The sequence below is a fragment of the Diabrotica virgifera genome, chromosome 6 (genome assembly GCF_917563875.1).
Source record: "Diabrotica virgifera virgifera chromosome 6, PGI_DIABVI_V3a".
Taxonomy (NCBI): Eukaryota; Metazoa; Arthropoda; class Insecta; order Coleoptera; family Chrysomelidae; genus Diabrotica; species Diabrotica virgifera.
In genome coordinates this window covers 226,646,371-226,660,352 of record NC_065448.1, presented here as the reverse complement: position 1 = coordinate 226,660,352, position 13,982 = coordinate 226,646,371, and the positions used below count along the sequence as shown (strand labels likewise).

Below are 13,982 nucleotides of genomic sequence, written 5' to 3'. Positions count from 1 at the left end.
TTTTATAGGCGATTGCCACTAGTCGTGATAGCTTCAACCATGTTCCGACTTTGTTATTAATAAATTATTGCAAAAATAACGGTTTATAGTACGTTCACTCACGGTTTTTGCTCTAAATTTTAAAAAACCACTTGGATTGACATGAAATTTGGCATACACTTAGCTAACATGTCAAACAAAAGAAGTGATATTCTGCAGATGTCTACTTTAACCCCAGGGGTGAGTTTCACCCCTTTCGGTAGTGAAAAAAGAAACCTTTAAAATAAGTCCGGAAGTGGATAAACTCATTAATTCTAAGCAACTTTTGTTCTATACAGTTTTTTCACTAAGTCAATACTTATCGAGTTATTTGGTTTTTTTGTTGAAAAATGAACATGTTCACTCGCAAATAACTCGAAAAGTATTGACTTAGTGAAAAAACCGTATAGAACAAAAGTTGCTTAGAATTAATCGGTTTTTAATTTTTTAATTTTTCACCCCCGAAACGGGGCGAAACTCACCCCCAGTCTAAAAGCACACATCGGCACAATATCACTTGTTTTGTTTGACATGTTAGCTACGTGCGTGCCAAATTTCATGTCATTCCAAGCGGTCTTTTTTAAATTTAGAGCAAAAACCGTGAGTAACCGTTATTTTTGCAATAATTTATTAATAACAAAGTCGGAACGTGGTTTAAGCTATCACGACTAGTTACAATCGATTTAGCGTATAAGAATAATATGAAAAAGACTAAAAACTGGCCGTAGATACCGCATTTAGAGCTTTTCGGCGAATAAACAATTATTTTGTTATTAACAAAATAAGAACACATTTTGAGTAATCGCGACTAGTCGCATTCGATTCAGCGACCAAAAATACACCAGAGAAGACCTTAACACTACCAATTTATTTAGAGGGCTTCTAATAATTCCTGAAAAACAACTAATTTTAGCATAATTTGTTAATAATAATTAAACACACCACATTTGGGCTTCCACACCACTTCCATTGGATTCAGCGACCCAAAAAACCTATAATACCACCATCAAATCGTGGCGAGCTAAAAGTGCCCACGGGACCCCCTATGTTGCGACTAGACTATATCGGTTACGAATGTAGGTGATCATCATGGCAGCCTTTATCAGCAGCGATAAAAGCTGCACAGATGTGTTGAACCAGCTTCTGGGGTTCTTTGACCAGGATGTTCTTCTTGTGACTTCGTCAGTCCACGGGATCGTAAGCATTCCCCAATATAGCCACATCTTAAATTCGTTCAAGGTCCACGATTCAACACCATAAAAAAAACAGAGAATACGTAGCATCATAACATTCTTACTTTTTTACCAAGTGAGAGGTTATGGCTCTTAATGAAAGAGTAAAATTAAATGAGTACTAATAGGCTATTGATTATATTCAAAATAAGATAGCTAAAAGGAACTACAACGTTAACGGGGTTTTATTATTTGATATGGTCAATAGACATCTATATATGAAAAAACCGCGGAGTGCTACCATTTAAAGGGGTGCGTTTTTAAGAAATGGTGAATTAGTCCCTGGGCACAGGTTACATTAGGGTGAGTTCTATGCACTTTTGGTACAAACACGTCTACATAAAAATTGTTCCTGGTTAAATTTCCTATCTAAATATAACTTTTTAAAGTCAAAAATACTTTTTTTTTTCAAAAATATATTCAAAAGAAAAAGCACAAATAAACCCAAAAGAAAGAAATTTTGTTTTTTGTCCCATAACTTTTGTCCACTGAGATATAGGTATAGACATTGCTTCACAGAGAAAAAACTTACATATTTTTTCTTTAAAATGATTTTTGGTAGAGGTCATTTGGATTTACAGTTTTCGAAATATGATTTTTTAAAGTTCGCCACTCACAGCAATTTTCGGCAATTTTCCTTGTTATTTCGCAAATATTGTTCTGTAACTTTTTTCTACGTAACTTTAGGTATATGCAATGGTACACGTAATAGGAATAGAAATCAATTGCCTTTAAAATGGTCTACTGTATAACGTTGTACGACTTTTTTTAAAGAGATTATGGTTTTTCAAGATTTTATACTTTTAACGATTTTTTTATAATATAACATACAAATAAAATAAAATTATTATATAATATATTATATATTATATACTAGCTATTATAAAAAAAATATTATTTTTTACATTTTTTACGATTATTTTTTAAATTTCTCATTATAACTTTTATTTTCTTGTACATGAATATACTATCTATATATTGCGCAACAAAGAGGGCTTACTTTCTGTTCTTTAAAATGGTGTATCATCTATATTTAAATACATAATGGAAAACGAGTGACTCTTTGATATTTTTTACCTGTAATATTTAAAATTATTTCTTTTACGAAAATTACATAAACATTAGTCTTAAAAAACATCACTTTAGTTAAAATTATTTAAACGTTGACATTTAAAAAAATTTCAAAATCAAAGTCCATCTCCTCGATGGCATTAGCTTCAATATCTTCCTCTGACACCTCAGTTATCTTCCCACAGTTAGAGTTCCCACAATTAGTACCCATGCACATGCACCCTTTGCAGAATATTGAACAACTAATTCCTATCTTCCTACAACCGCAGTTTTTTGTACATCCTTTGGTACATTTACATGCTATTTTTTCAAGCAAAGCTTGTGGTGCAGGAGCTTTGACAGTAAATATTGGAATTAATCCATATTTTGAAGTTTGCCCTATATATTACCTATAAAAAATAAGATTCAATCATAACACACAATCACATAAAAAAGTTATAATGAGGAATTTAAAAAATAATCCTACAATCAAAAATCGTTGCAAGTACTTATTACAATTTGAAAAAGCATATCTTATTCAAAAATAACCCTAGAATTTTTTATATTACACCATTTTAAAGTAAACAGAATAAGCTTTCTTTTTTATTAGTTAATATATACCATATAGAAAAAAAAGTTATAATGGGAAATTTAAAAGTTAATCGTAAAAAATATAAAAACTCGTTAAAAGTATAAAGTCTTGAAGAAGATAACCTCTTTAAATAAAGGCGTACAACATTATACAGTAGACCATTTTAAAGGAAATTGATTTCTATTCCTTTTACATGTACCATTGCATATTCCTAAAGTTACGTAGAAAAAAGTTACAGAACAATATTTGCGAAATAACAAGGAAAATTGCCCAAAATTGCTGTGAGTGGCGAATTTTGAAAAATCATATTTCGAAAACAGTAAATCATAATGACCTCTACCAAACATCATTTTAAAGAGAAAATATGTAAGTTTTTTTCCGTGATGGTACCTTCACGATGGTAAGTTCCGTACCTATGTCCCCGTGGACAAAAGTTATGGGACAAAAAACAAAATTTCTTTCTTTTGGGTTTGTTTGTGCGTTAACTTTTGAATATATTTTTGTAAGAAAAAGTATCTTTGACTTTAGAAAGCTATATTTAGATAGGAAATTTAACCAGGAACAATTTTTATGTAGACGTGTTTGTACCAAAAGTGCATAGAACTCACCCTAATGTAACCTGTGCCCAGGGACTAATTCACCCATTTCTCAAAAACGCACCCCTTTAAATGGTAGCACTCCGCGGTTTTTTCATATATAGAGATTCATTGACCATATGAAATAATAAAACCCCGTTAACGTTGTAGTTCCTTTCTATAGTACATAATCAATAGCATATAATGAAATAATAAATAAAATTAAGAACTAAAAAATCATAGTACTTAAATTGGAGAAAAAAACTTAAAATAATCTACTATGCAGACCATGCATTACTAATATCTCAAAGTGAAGATGATTTACAACGTAGGCTGCACAAACTGAAAATAACCGTCAGAAAATTTACCATGTTAATTTCCCCAAAAAAGAATGCATGGCTATAACAGCAAATCTACTTAGTTGTAAATTAGAGCTGAAGGGTCAGATAATAGAACAAATGATGGAGTTTGAATATCATCGTCATTCTCTTTGCCTTATCCGTATGCGGGGTCGGCTTCCCTAATTGCATTTCTCCACACAATTCTATCTTGGGTCATATCAATGTTAATCCCCTTTACCAACATGTCCTGCCTTATCGTCTCCCCCCAGGTCTTCTTTGATCTTCCTCTCCTACTCCTTCCAGGAATCTGCACTTCAGCTATTTTTCGTATTGGGTGATCAACGTCTCGACGCTGAACATGACCAAACCATCTTAACCTATTCTCTCTCATTTTGGCATCAATTGGTGCCACACCTAGACTTCCCCTAATATACTCATTTCTAATTTTATCCTTCTTTGTCACTCCACCCATCCATCTAAGCATTTTCATTTCTGCCACATGCATTCGTTGTTTCTTTTTCTTTTTCACTACCCAACATTCAGTTCCGTCCATCATAGCCGGTCTTATGGCTGTTTTATAGAATTTTCCCTTCAGTTTCATTGGAATTTTTCTGTCACACAACACACCACTCGCCTCCCTCCACTTCATCCATCTAGCCCTAATTCTACTGCATGCATCTCCATCCATTTCTCCATTACTCTGTAATACAAATCCTAGGTACTTAAAACTATTGCTTTTCACAATCATTTCACCGTCCAAAGGTACAATTTTATTTGTAGTAACTCCATCTTTAAATGAACATTCCAAATACTCTGTTTTTGTCCTACTAAGTTTTAAACATTTTTCCTCCAGAACCTGTCTCCACTGTTCCAGTTTTTGTTTTAAGTCTCTTTCACTATTTCCTATTAACACTACATCATCAGCATACATTAGGCACCATGAAATGCTACCCTGTAGTTTCGCTGTTATCTGGTCCAAAACTAATGGGAATAAATAAGGACTAAGCACCGAGCCTTGTTGCAGTCCTACTTTCACCTGAAATTTATCAGTCTCTCCCACACCTCTCCTAACACTAGCCATTACTCCCTCATGCATATCTCTCACAATCTTTACATATTCACCAGGGACTCCTTTCTTATTGAGTGCCCACCACAGAATCTCTCGAGGAACTCTATCATATGCTATCTAGGCGTCAAACTATCTAGCTACGGAAAGCTCGAAACAGAAGTGAAAAATCAAGTGAATAGACAAGACTGGGCTGCAGGTTAACAATATGGAGAAATAAAACTATTGACAGAGAGGACAAAACGAAGCAAACGAAGCTAGAAGCAACGGAGATGCAAACCCTTCGAGAAATCGATGATAAGATACTATGGAACACAGCTAGAGGTACAGATATACGATGACTAGACTAGAATGGAACGACCACATAAGCCGAATGACAAGAAATAGGGTATTCAAGACGTCGAGAGATGGTTTCCCAATAGAAAGACGATCAGTGGAAAGACCACGAAAACGATGGAACTACAAATTGCTGGAGGTACATTGAAAAAACAGACCGAGTTATGTCTACACAAAAAGAAGAAGAAGAAGAATTTTTTCCAGTTTCCTATCATTTCCGGGCGATGTATGTATTGCTTTATTTCTGCTACATTTCGCTACTTTCGATTCATTTAATCTTTTACCACCCAATCTTGGGATTATACTGTCATATAAACATAAGTTAAAAGTCTTTGGATTTTTAAAAACGAACTTCTACTATATGACATCTTATGAATTTATCTTAAATTATCTTCCGATATACAGGGTGTCCAGAAACTCTACCGACAAACGAAGACAGGAGATTCCTCAGATAATTTTAAGACAATTTAACCCATTTCACGTAGTCCGAAAATGCTTCTTAAAGGAGCTAGAGCTATTTGAAGGTGGCGTCATGAAATTAATTTTTCTTAAATACCTCCAGAACGCTTCCACTTAGAAAAAAGAAAATTGGTATGCATATTTACTTTTCAGAGATGAATCGATTCCTTGCATTGCAAATTAAGTCGGTAGGACATACCGTTTTCTAGAAAAATCGATATGAAAGTTTTTCGTTTTTGGAATTTGAAAAAAAGTTGAAAGAACTTTTCAATTCAACAAAATAGTAGTATTTTGCCAACGTAAAGTAAGAGTAACTTTTAGTACTCGAATACCTCATAATTTAATAATCTACTGTCAAAAATGCTCAAAAATTCAAGACAAAAAGTTATGCTATAAAATAACTGTTGACCTACCCAAAACGGACGCCTATGACCAGTACTAGAAATTCGCAATTAATGAAATCGATTTATCTCTGGAATATAATTAAATGTACCAGTTTTCGTCTTTCTAATTTTCAAATCGATTTTTCCAGAAAACAGTGTGTCCTACCGATTTAAAAGAAGAGTACCTTTTAGTACTAGAATACCTCACAATTTAATAATCCAGTATCAGAAATGTATAAAAATTAAAGATAAAAAAGTTATGCGATAAAATAACCGTTGCCCTACCCAAAACGGACGCCTATGATCAGTACTAGAAATTTGCAATGGATGGATTAGATTTATATCTTGAAGATAAATACGCGTACCAATTTTTGTTTTCTTCTAAATAGAAGCGTTCTGGGGGTATTTAAGAAAAACTAATTACAAGACGCCATCTTCAAAGAGCTCTATCTCCCTTAGGAAGCATTTTCGGACTAAGTGAATTGGTTTAAATTATCTTAAAATTATCTGAAGAATCTCCTGTCTTCGTTTGTCGGTAGAGTTTCTGGACACCCTGTATAGTAGAAGCCATGCTTCTGATAATAAAAAATTACTTTCATCCACAGATACCTTTCGTGCTGCATTAAACATTGTGATTAAAATGTTTTCGAAAAAGTGTCGATTCCCGAGACTGAATTATTTTTGGTGCGCTTAAATGAACAAATAGGGTATTTGGGACATGTTTTGCAAGGGACGAGTTTTCTTCTCCCCTTTCAAATGAACTTCGATGTTCTTCTCTTCTGCCATGGATTCTTCGATCGGTCTGTTCGATGTATGATTTGTGACAGTTCTAAAAATATCGTTGGAAAATTAAGGAGAATACCCTACAGTCATTTATTAGATTCCTTTGCATTTCGTCCCTACCATTTCCAACTATCGAATGTGAAAATCGGGTTTTCAGATTCGATACCTTGTCCTCGCATTATACGTCATACATCTTGTGGCAAATTCTCGTTATTGTAGCTTGATTAGGAGCGCGGGAAATATGATGTTTAAACCATCGAATATGAACATTTTTCCATTTGGTTGACTGCAAACTGACGAAAATGGTTTATTCGATACTTTTGTTTTGTATTAAATATAATTAAAGGTAATATTTCTACAACGCTAATTGTCGAATGTGTCACATTCGTTAGTTTGTGTTGTAATTTATAACAGTTATTCAATTATTATAATCTGTAAACTGTCGGAAATGCTAAACTGCTGAGAAGAACAAATGCGAATTTTGTTTCAGTATAGCTTCCAAGAAATTCTTGTGAGGCAGTTTATGATTTCATTTTAACGGATTTCCATTATTTGATTATACAGTTATTCACTATTATACATTCGCTACTTTGAAACATCGGACCGAAAAAAATCTTTGATTAATACAAAAAGCAAAGTAACCTATGTGATTTTTTGGAAAGAAGAAAATGATAAGCAGTTCAAATTTGTCATCAATCTAACAAGAATTAAACATTAAATACAAAAAATATAAAAATTTTCCCATTTGTCAATGCGCTGATTAAGGAGTCTCCAAAAAAACAGGTATTTTGCTCTCCTGAAAAGTACCACTTTTTACATTCGATAGTTGGAAATGGCAGGGACGATTTATACATAAATTGGAAAAGAATCTTATATTTTATAGATTATCAGTAAAACGTTAACGTTGTTCCAATCTTAGAAATATGCTGTGATTCAATGATTACTCTTGAGCTCATCTTAAAGGGCCTAGCCGGGTAAGATGATGAAAAGTGCCCCCAACTCGATTCGAGTTCCATATAGGTCACCGTTTAGTATATACAGCGAAACTAACTTTCTGAAATTTTTAGCCCCCTAGGTGGTCATGTGACCCACCTAGAGCCTAATTAGGCTTTTTATGTTTTTATTTTTTATCTCGGCCGCATCGAGAAGTACCGAAAAACTTTAAATACAAAATTTTTAAGATTTAAATAGTTCTGTCCAAAATTTTTTTTTTATTTTTGGCGGGAAATTTAAATTTTAGAACGATTTTAAAATTTTAAATGAGTATGAAAAAATAACGAAGACATTCGTTTTCACGAAAAAAATATATAACGTGTATTTTGCATAATATTTCACCCTGAATTTTTTAAAATTTTTAAAATTGGTGAAACGCACCTTCAAAAATAAAAAACCGCATTTTTTCGGTTTTTTTTTCGTTTTTTGATATAATTTTATACATATTTTTCAAAAAAGGTAACACCGTCACTGGAGCAGGTAAAAAATATAAAAAGAATTGGGATTTGCTTAATAAAAATTTTTTGTAACACCATCCATTTTCAAGATACAGGGCGTTGAAGAAAACAAAATTTTACACATTTTTTACGATTTTGCCGAAACTATTGGCAACATTGTAATAAAACGTGGCGAGTTTTAAGAGGTGGCTATTGTGCATGTTTTGACATACAATTACGGATTTGATATTCATCATTGGCGCGCTTAGGGGTAATGGTCTGAACTTTTCAAAGAAAAAAAGATAGTGCGCCACTGACATATTTCAAATTAACAATCATTTTTAAATTCCTCATTCAATTTGCGATAAAAAAACTATCTTATCATTTTTTCATACGAGGCGCCGTTTTGCTGCAAAAAATAAAATATCTTAACGCTTCCAAAGTATTCGAATTAGTTTTTATAATGGACGTACGAGGTTGTACGTATGTAGATGTAGGTAGAAACTACTATACCGGGTGTCCACTTATATTTTCCCCCATTTTAACTGCCTATAACTTCTAAACGGCTCAAGATAGAAATATGCGGTTTTCTCTGAAATGTTTTATTTTAGTAAAAGTTTTGTCTGAATGGACTGAATTTTTTATATCGCTTTCAAATACGAAAAGAAAGATGGCGGATTTAAAAAAAAACGTTGACTTTTTTTTAATGGAACACCCAGTATATTTTTTTTGTAAATTAAAATAAAGGTCACTCAACTATCCAGCGATATAAAGTTTTTCAAAATCGGTTGTCAAATCACTGAGTAATTAATTTTTAAAATGAGAGGTGCAACCTGGATATCACAGCAAATTGATATTATGTTATGTGATTTCCACATTGCATCTCTCATTTTAAAAATTAATTGCTCAGTCATTTGGCCACCGATTTTAAAAAGATTTATATCGTTGGATAGGGAAATGAACGTTTTTTAAATCTTTTAGGTAAATTACCATTTTTTATGACGCTTTTAAATTAAAAATGGCGGATTTTTGGAAAAAAACGTTGTTGACTTTTTTTATTGAAACACCCAGTATGTTTTTTTGTAGCTTGAAAAAACGGTCATTTACCTATCCAGCGATATTTAATTTTTTAAAATCGGTTGTCAAATGACTGAGCAAATAATTTTTAAAATGAAAGATGCAATGTGGAAATCACATAACATAATATCATTTTGCTTAGTTATGTTATTTAGGTATGTGATATCCACGTTGCACCGCTCATTTTAAAAATTAATTACTCAGTGATTTGACAACCGATTTTGAAAAACTTTAAATCGCTGGATAGGTGAATGACCTTTTTTCAATTTACAAAGAAATATATTGGGTGTTCCATTAAAAAAAAGTCAACAACGTTTTTTTCAAAAATCCGCCATTTTTATTTTCGTATTTGAAAGCGATATAAAAAATTCAATCCATTCAGATAAAACTTTTACTAAAATAAAATATTTCATCGAAAACCGCATATTTCTATCTTAAGCCGTTTAGAAGTTATAGGCAGTTAAAATGGGGGAAAATATAAGTGGACACCCGGTATAATAGAAGTTCGAATACTTTGTAAGGGTTAAGATGTTTTATTTGAGAAACTCAAAAAGGATTGTTAATAATTGGAAATATGTCAGTGGCGTACTATCTTTTTTCTTTAAAAAGTTCAGGCTATTACCCGTATACGCGCCAATGATAAATATAAAATTCTTAATTGTATGTCAAAAAATGCACAACAACTACCTCTTAAAACTCGCCAAATTTTATTACAATGTTGCCAGTAGTTTCGGCAAAATCGTAAAAAATGTGTAAAATTTTGTTTTCTTCAACTCCCTGTATATTGAAAATGGATGAGATTACAAAAAATTTTTATTAAGCAAACCCCAATTATTTTTCAGCTTTTCACCTATTCCAGTGACGGTATTACCTTTTTTGAAAAACATGTATAAAATTGTATCAAAAAAACGAAAAAAAAACGAAAAAATGCGGTTTTTTATTTTTAAAGGTGCGTTTCACCAATTTTAAAAATTTGAAAAAATTCACGGTGAAATATTATGCAAAAATACACGTTATATATTTTTTTCGTGAAAACGAATGTCTTAGTTATTTTTTTATACTCATTTAAAATTTTAAAATCGTTCTAAAATTTTTTAAATTTCCCGCCAAAAATAAAAAAAAAATTCGGACAGAACTTTTTAAAGCTTAAAAGTTTTTTATTTAAAGTTTTTCGCTAGTTCTCGATGCGGCTGAGATAAAAAATAAAAACTTAAAAAGCCTAATTAGGCTCTAGGTGGGTCACATGACCACCTAGGGGGCTAAAAATTTCAGAAAGTTAGTTTCACTATATATGCTAAACGGTGACCTATATGGAATTCGAATCGAGTTGGGGGCACTTTTCATCATCTTACCCGGCCTAGCCTAGCTAGGCCCTTTCCTTTATATAAACGGTAGAAACCATGCTTCTTATATAAAAAGATTACTTTCATCCACAGATGCCTTTCGTGCTGCATTAAACAATGTGATTAAAATGTTTTTGTAAGAAGTGTCAAGATACCCGAGACTTAATATTTTTTTGGTGCGGTTAAGTGAACAGATACTCGATGAGTGGACTTATAAGGCCCTACAAAGGGAGCCGCCATTGGTTCTTCGTTTCATTGACGCTTATCAGTGTGGCGTCGGCTGAATACAAAGGTGAGTAATTTTATCGTCTTTATATGTTATGAATAGGTTGTTTTGTTGTAATGCTAATAGTACGAGAGGTGGTTATCGATTCCTGATGGAGTACAATAGCAGTAATGTATTTTAAATTTGTGGCTTATCTACAATGGATTATACAACAATAAATGGTATGTCTATAAAACCGAATACACCCAGAACATGTTTTTTATTATAGTTTCCATGATAAATTAGAAATATCTGAGGCATAAATTATGCATATAGGAAATGTTCAGGAATCTAAAGTCAACTGTAAACTACTTTATTTGTTTTTATTTATGGTATTACATATTTTAATTTATAATCTGCTTCATCGAAGATATCCGTAAATAGTTTGATTGTTAAATACAAGTAGAGAGGAATTGAGACAAGCTGCCCTATGGCAACCCTCCCATTATATTTTTTACATTAGATCATATTTAATTTATAAAGTCTGTTGGCTATAATTTATTCAATCGTCTTGCAAATCCTGGAGGAACGTTTAGCATCTTGCTTCATTATTTGGATAACTTCTTGGTCCATCAAGGTAGTTCTTTTCTTCCTCTACCAAACGTGTAGCTGAATCCTCATGTAGTGGTTTATTGCTTTGTATTATCTTGATATTTGATGGCTTGGAGTAACCCCAGAGTTGGACATCATGGGTCCAAATTGATTTTAGAATCGGTTTTTTATCATAAATTTATATAGAAGCAGTTTATTGTCGATAGTGAGTTTTGATTTTCGACCCAAAAGCCAGCTTCTTTGTCGTATTTTGATGCTGATCTGGGTTTTCTTGGCGAATGTACGACTCCATGTTAATCGTTTGTCAAGGGTTAGTCCCAAGTATTTAAGTTGTGTGCTGACTGGTAATTGTGTATCACTTAATGTTATTGTTCGACATACATCCCTTCGGTTTGTAAAAGGAACCTGGGTTGACTCCGTTTCATTTACTTTCACCTTACATTTGTTGAGCTATATTCCCAATTGGTTAAGGTAGTTTTGCAGTTGTGCAGACGCGATAATGGAGTCCTCATTGACAGCGATTATGGTGGTATTATCGGTGAATTTAGAGATTTAGATTGTTTGAGTTGTTGGGATATCTGCGGTAAATAATAGGTAAAGGAGATGACCCAGGCTCTATCCTGTGGTACACCTGATTTAATAGGTTCTGTTAGGAAGTTATTGTGTTGTGTTTTACTCGGAAATGACGGATTTAATGTAGGATTTCATAATGAGGTAGTAGGAGGTTAGAAGAATGCTTTTGAGTTTGTAATACCGCCGAGCAGTACGTATTAATTCAAAGTCCTCATTGATTCTCTATACGACAAGCTCTGTGTACCTGTTGAATTGTTAAATGTTATTTTATAAACCCAATTTGATGTAATGGTATTAGTTTTTTGTGTTTAGTAGAAATAGGTATTTGGCTAGTAAGCGTCAGCATTTGAAAAGCTTTGAAAAAAACTGGAAAAAAAAGACAAATTGGACGGTAGGACTTCAAATTTTCTGTGCTAATTTTCATTGATATGGGAAATGACTTAATCTCATAGAGTTAAATAATTGTGTCAGAAATTAGAAGCTTTTCTCTGGGAGTCGCTGAAAAGTTTAATTCTTTTAACGTGGTGGATTAGTCCGCATATATCCTTAAGGCTATTTTTAAGCGTTATTATGTTTTTTCGCTTTTTCTACCATCATTTTCTACTCTCCCCGGTTTTAAATCTTTTAGTAGTTGGTCTTTTCAACATATTTTTAGTCTTTCTCTTGTTCTGTTTATTACTGGTCTCCAATTCGTTATCCTTCTAATTAGTGCGTGTTCTTCTCTTCTTTGTGTGGGCCCAAACCATCTCAGTGCTTGTACTCTAATAAATTTTACGATATCTTCCACTTCGATTATATTTATTACTAGCTGACCCAGCAGACTTCGTACTGCCTCAATAGATAAAAACAAACTTTTGTATACAATAAACTTAAAATAGACAAAAGGAATTCGTAATTAATAAACAAAAAATGCTCGATGTGAATGAGGTTTTATTATTATTTTTAATTAATTACACATGATGTTTGAAGTAATAAAGTTTAGTTAGAAGTAACAAAATAAAGTTTGTAGTGCAACAGTTACAATCTTAAATTTGTTTATCTTATAATGAATATAACAGCTTTGTTTTATCTACATTCAAAACAACCCTGTATTTATGATTGGGTTTGGGATGGTTCCAACTCTATAGGTGTTGATTAAATAAAATAAAATTAAATTAAATAAAACTAAACAAAATTAAATAAAAAAGTAAATGCAGTAGGCTAAATTACAATTAAATTAAATTAAATTAAATTAAATAAATAAAAATATATAAAACTGAATAAAATTAAATAAAATTAATGAAATTAGATAAAAATAAATAAAATTAAATACAAATAAATAAAATCATATTAGGAAAAAGACTAAGTTTTCACTCTAATGGCATATAAAACAACATAATGCTATTCTACATCCCACCAGAATGAAAACAATGGGAACCTTCTCTGGTTACACCTCCGAGGCTTCTACAATTTGCAAGCCATACGGATGCTGAGACTAAGGAAGATGAGGGAATTCTACAATTTACAATTCACGTCCCATCTGCTCAGCGCGGTAAAGTTCCAACGAGAATGGTTCATACTCCACACAGAGTAAATGTAAATCAAAAATGAATAACCATTTTCAATTTCGTTGCAAAACGAAAACACAGCCGAACCATATTCCAGTTCAATCAGAGAGGGCTGCAAGCACCCCTACCGGTTTCGAAACTTGTTAGTCTCTCATCAGGAAGCACATATGCTGCTCTCCCTGATCCAACCAAAACAAACCCCAGCGTGCAGTCCCGGATTGCAACGAACGAAATGGCATTAGATGCCCTAGCGGCAACTGCTAGCAAAAAGACTAAGTTTTCACTCTAATGGCATATAAAACAACATAATGCTATTCTACATCCCACCAGAATGAAAACAATGGGAACCTTCTCTGGTTA

At 32.6% G+C, this 13,982-nt stretch overlaps 1 protein-coding gene across 4 annotated transcripts in view; it reads left to right on the top strand.

Moving 5' to 3' along the window:
- The window catches only part of LOC126886755 (A disintegrin and metalloproteinase with thrombospondin motifs 7), a 285,039-nt gene that overhangs the window by 16,763 nt on the left and 254,294 nt on the right, over positions 1 to 13,982 (top strand). For 2 of the 4 annotated variants that reach the window (XM_050653775.1, XM_050653776.1), the window contains exon 2: positions 10,779 to 10,977. In XM_050653775.1, the coding sequence (XP_050509732.1) occupies positions 10,887 to 10,977 (91 nt within the window). In that variant the 5' untranslated portion in view covers positions 10,779 to 10,886. The remainder of the gene's footprint in view (positions 1 to 10,778; positions 10,978 to 13,982) is intronic. The other 2 variants (XM_050653778.1, XM_050653777.1) reach the window with 2 other exon arrangements.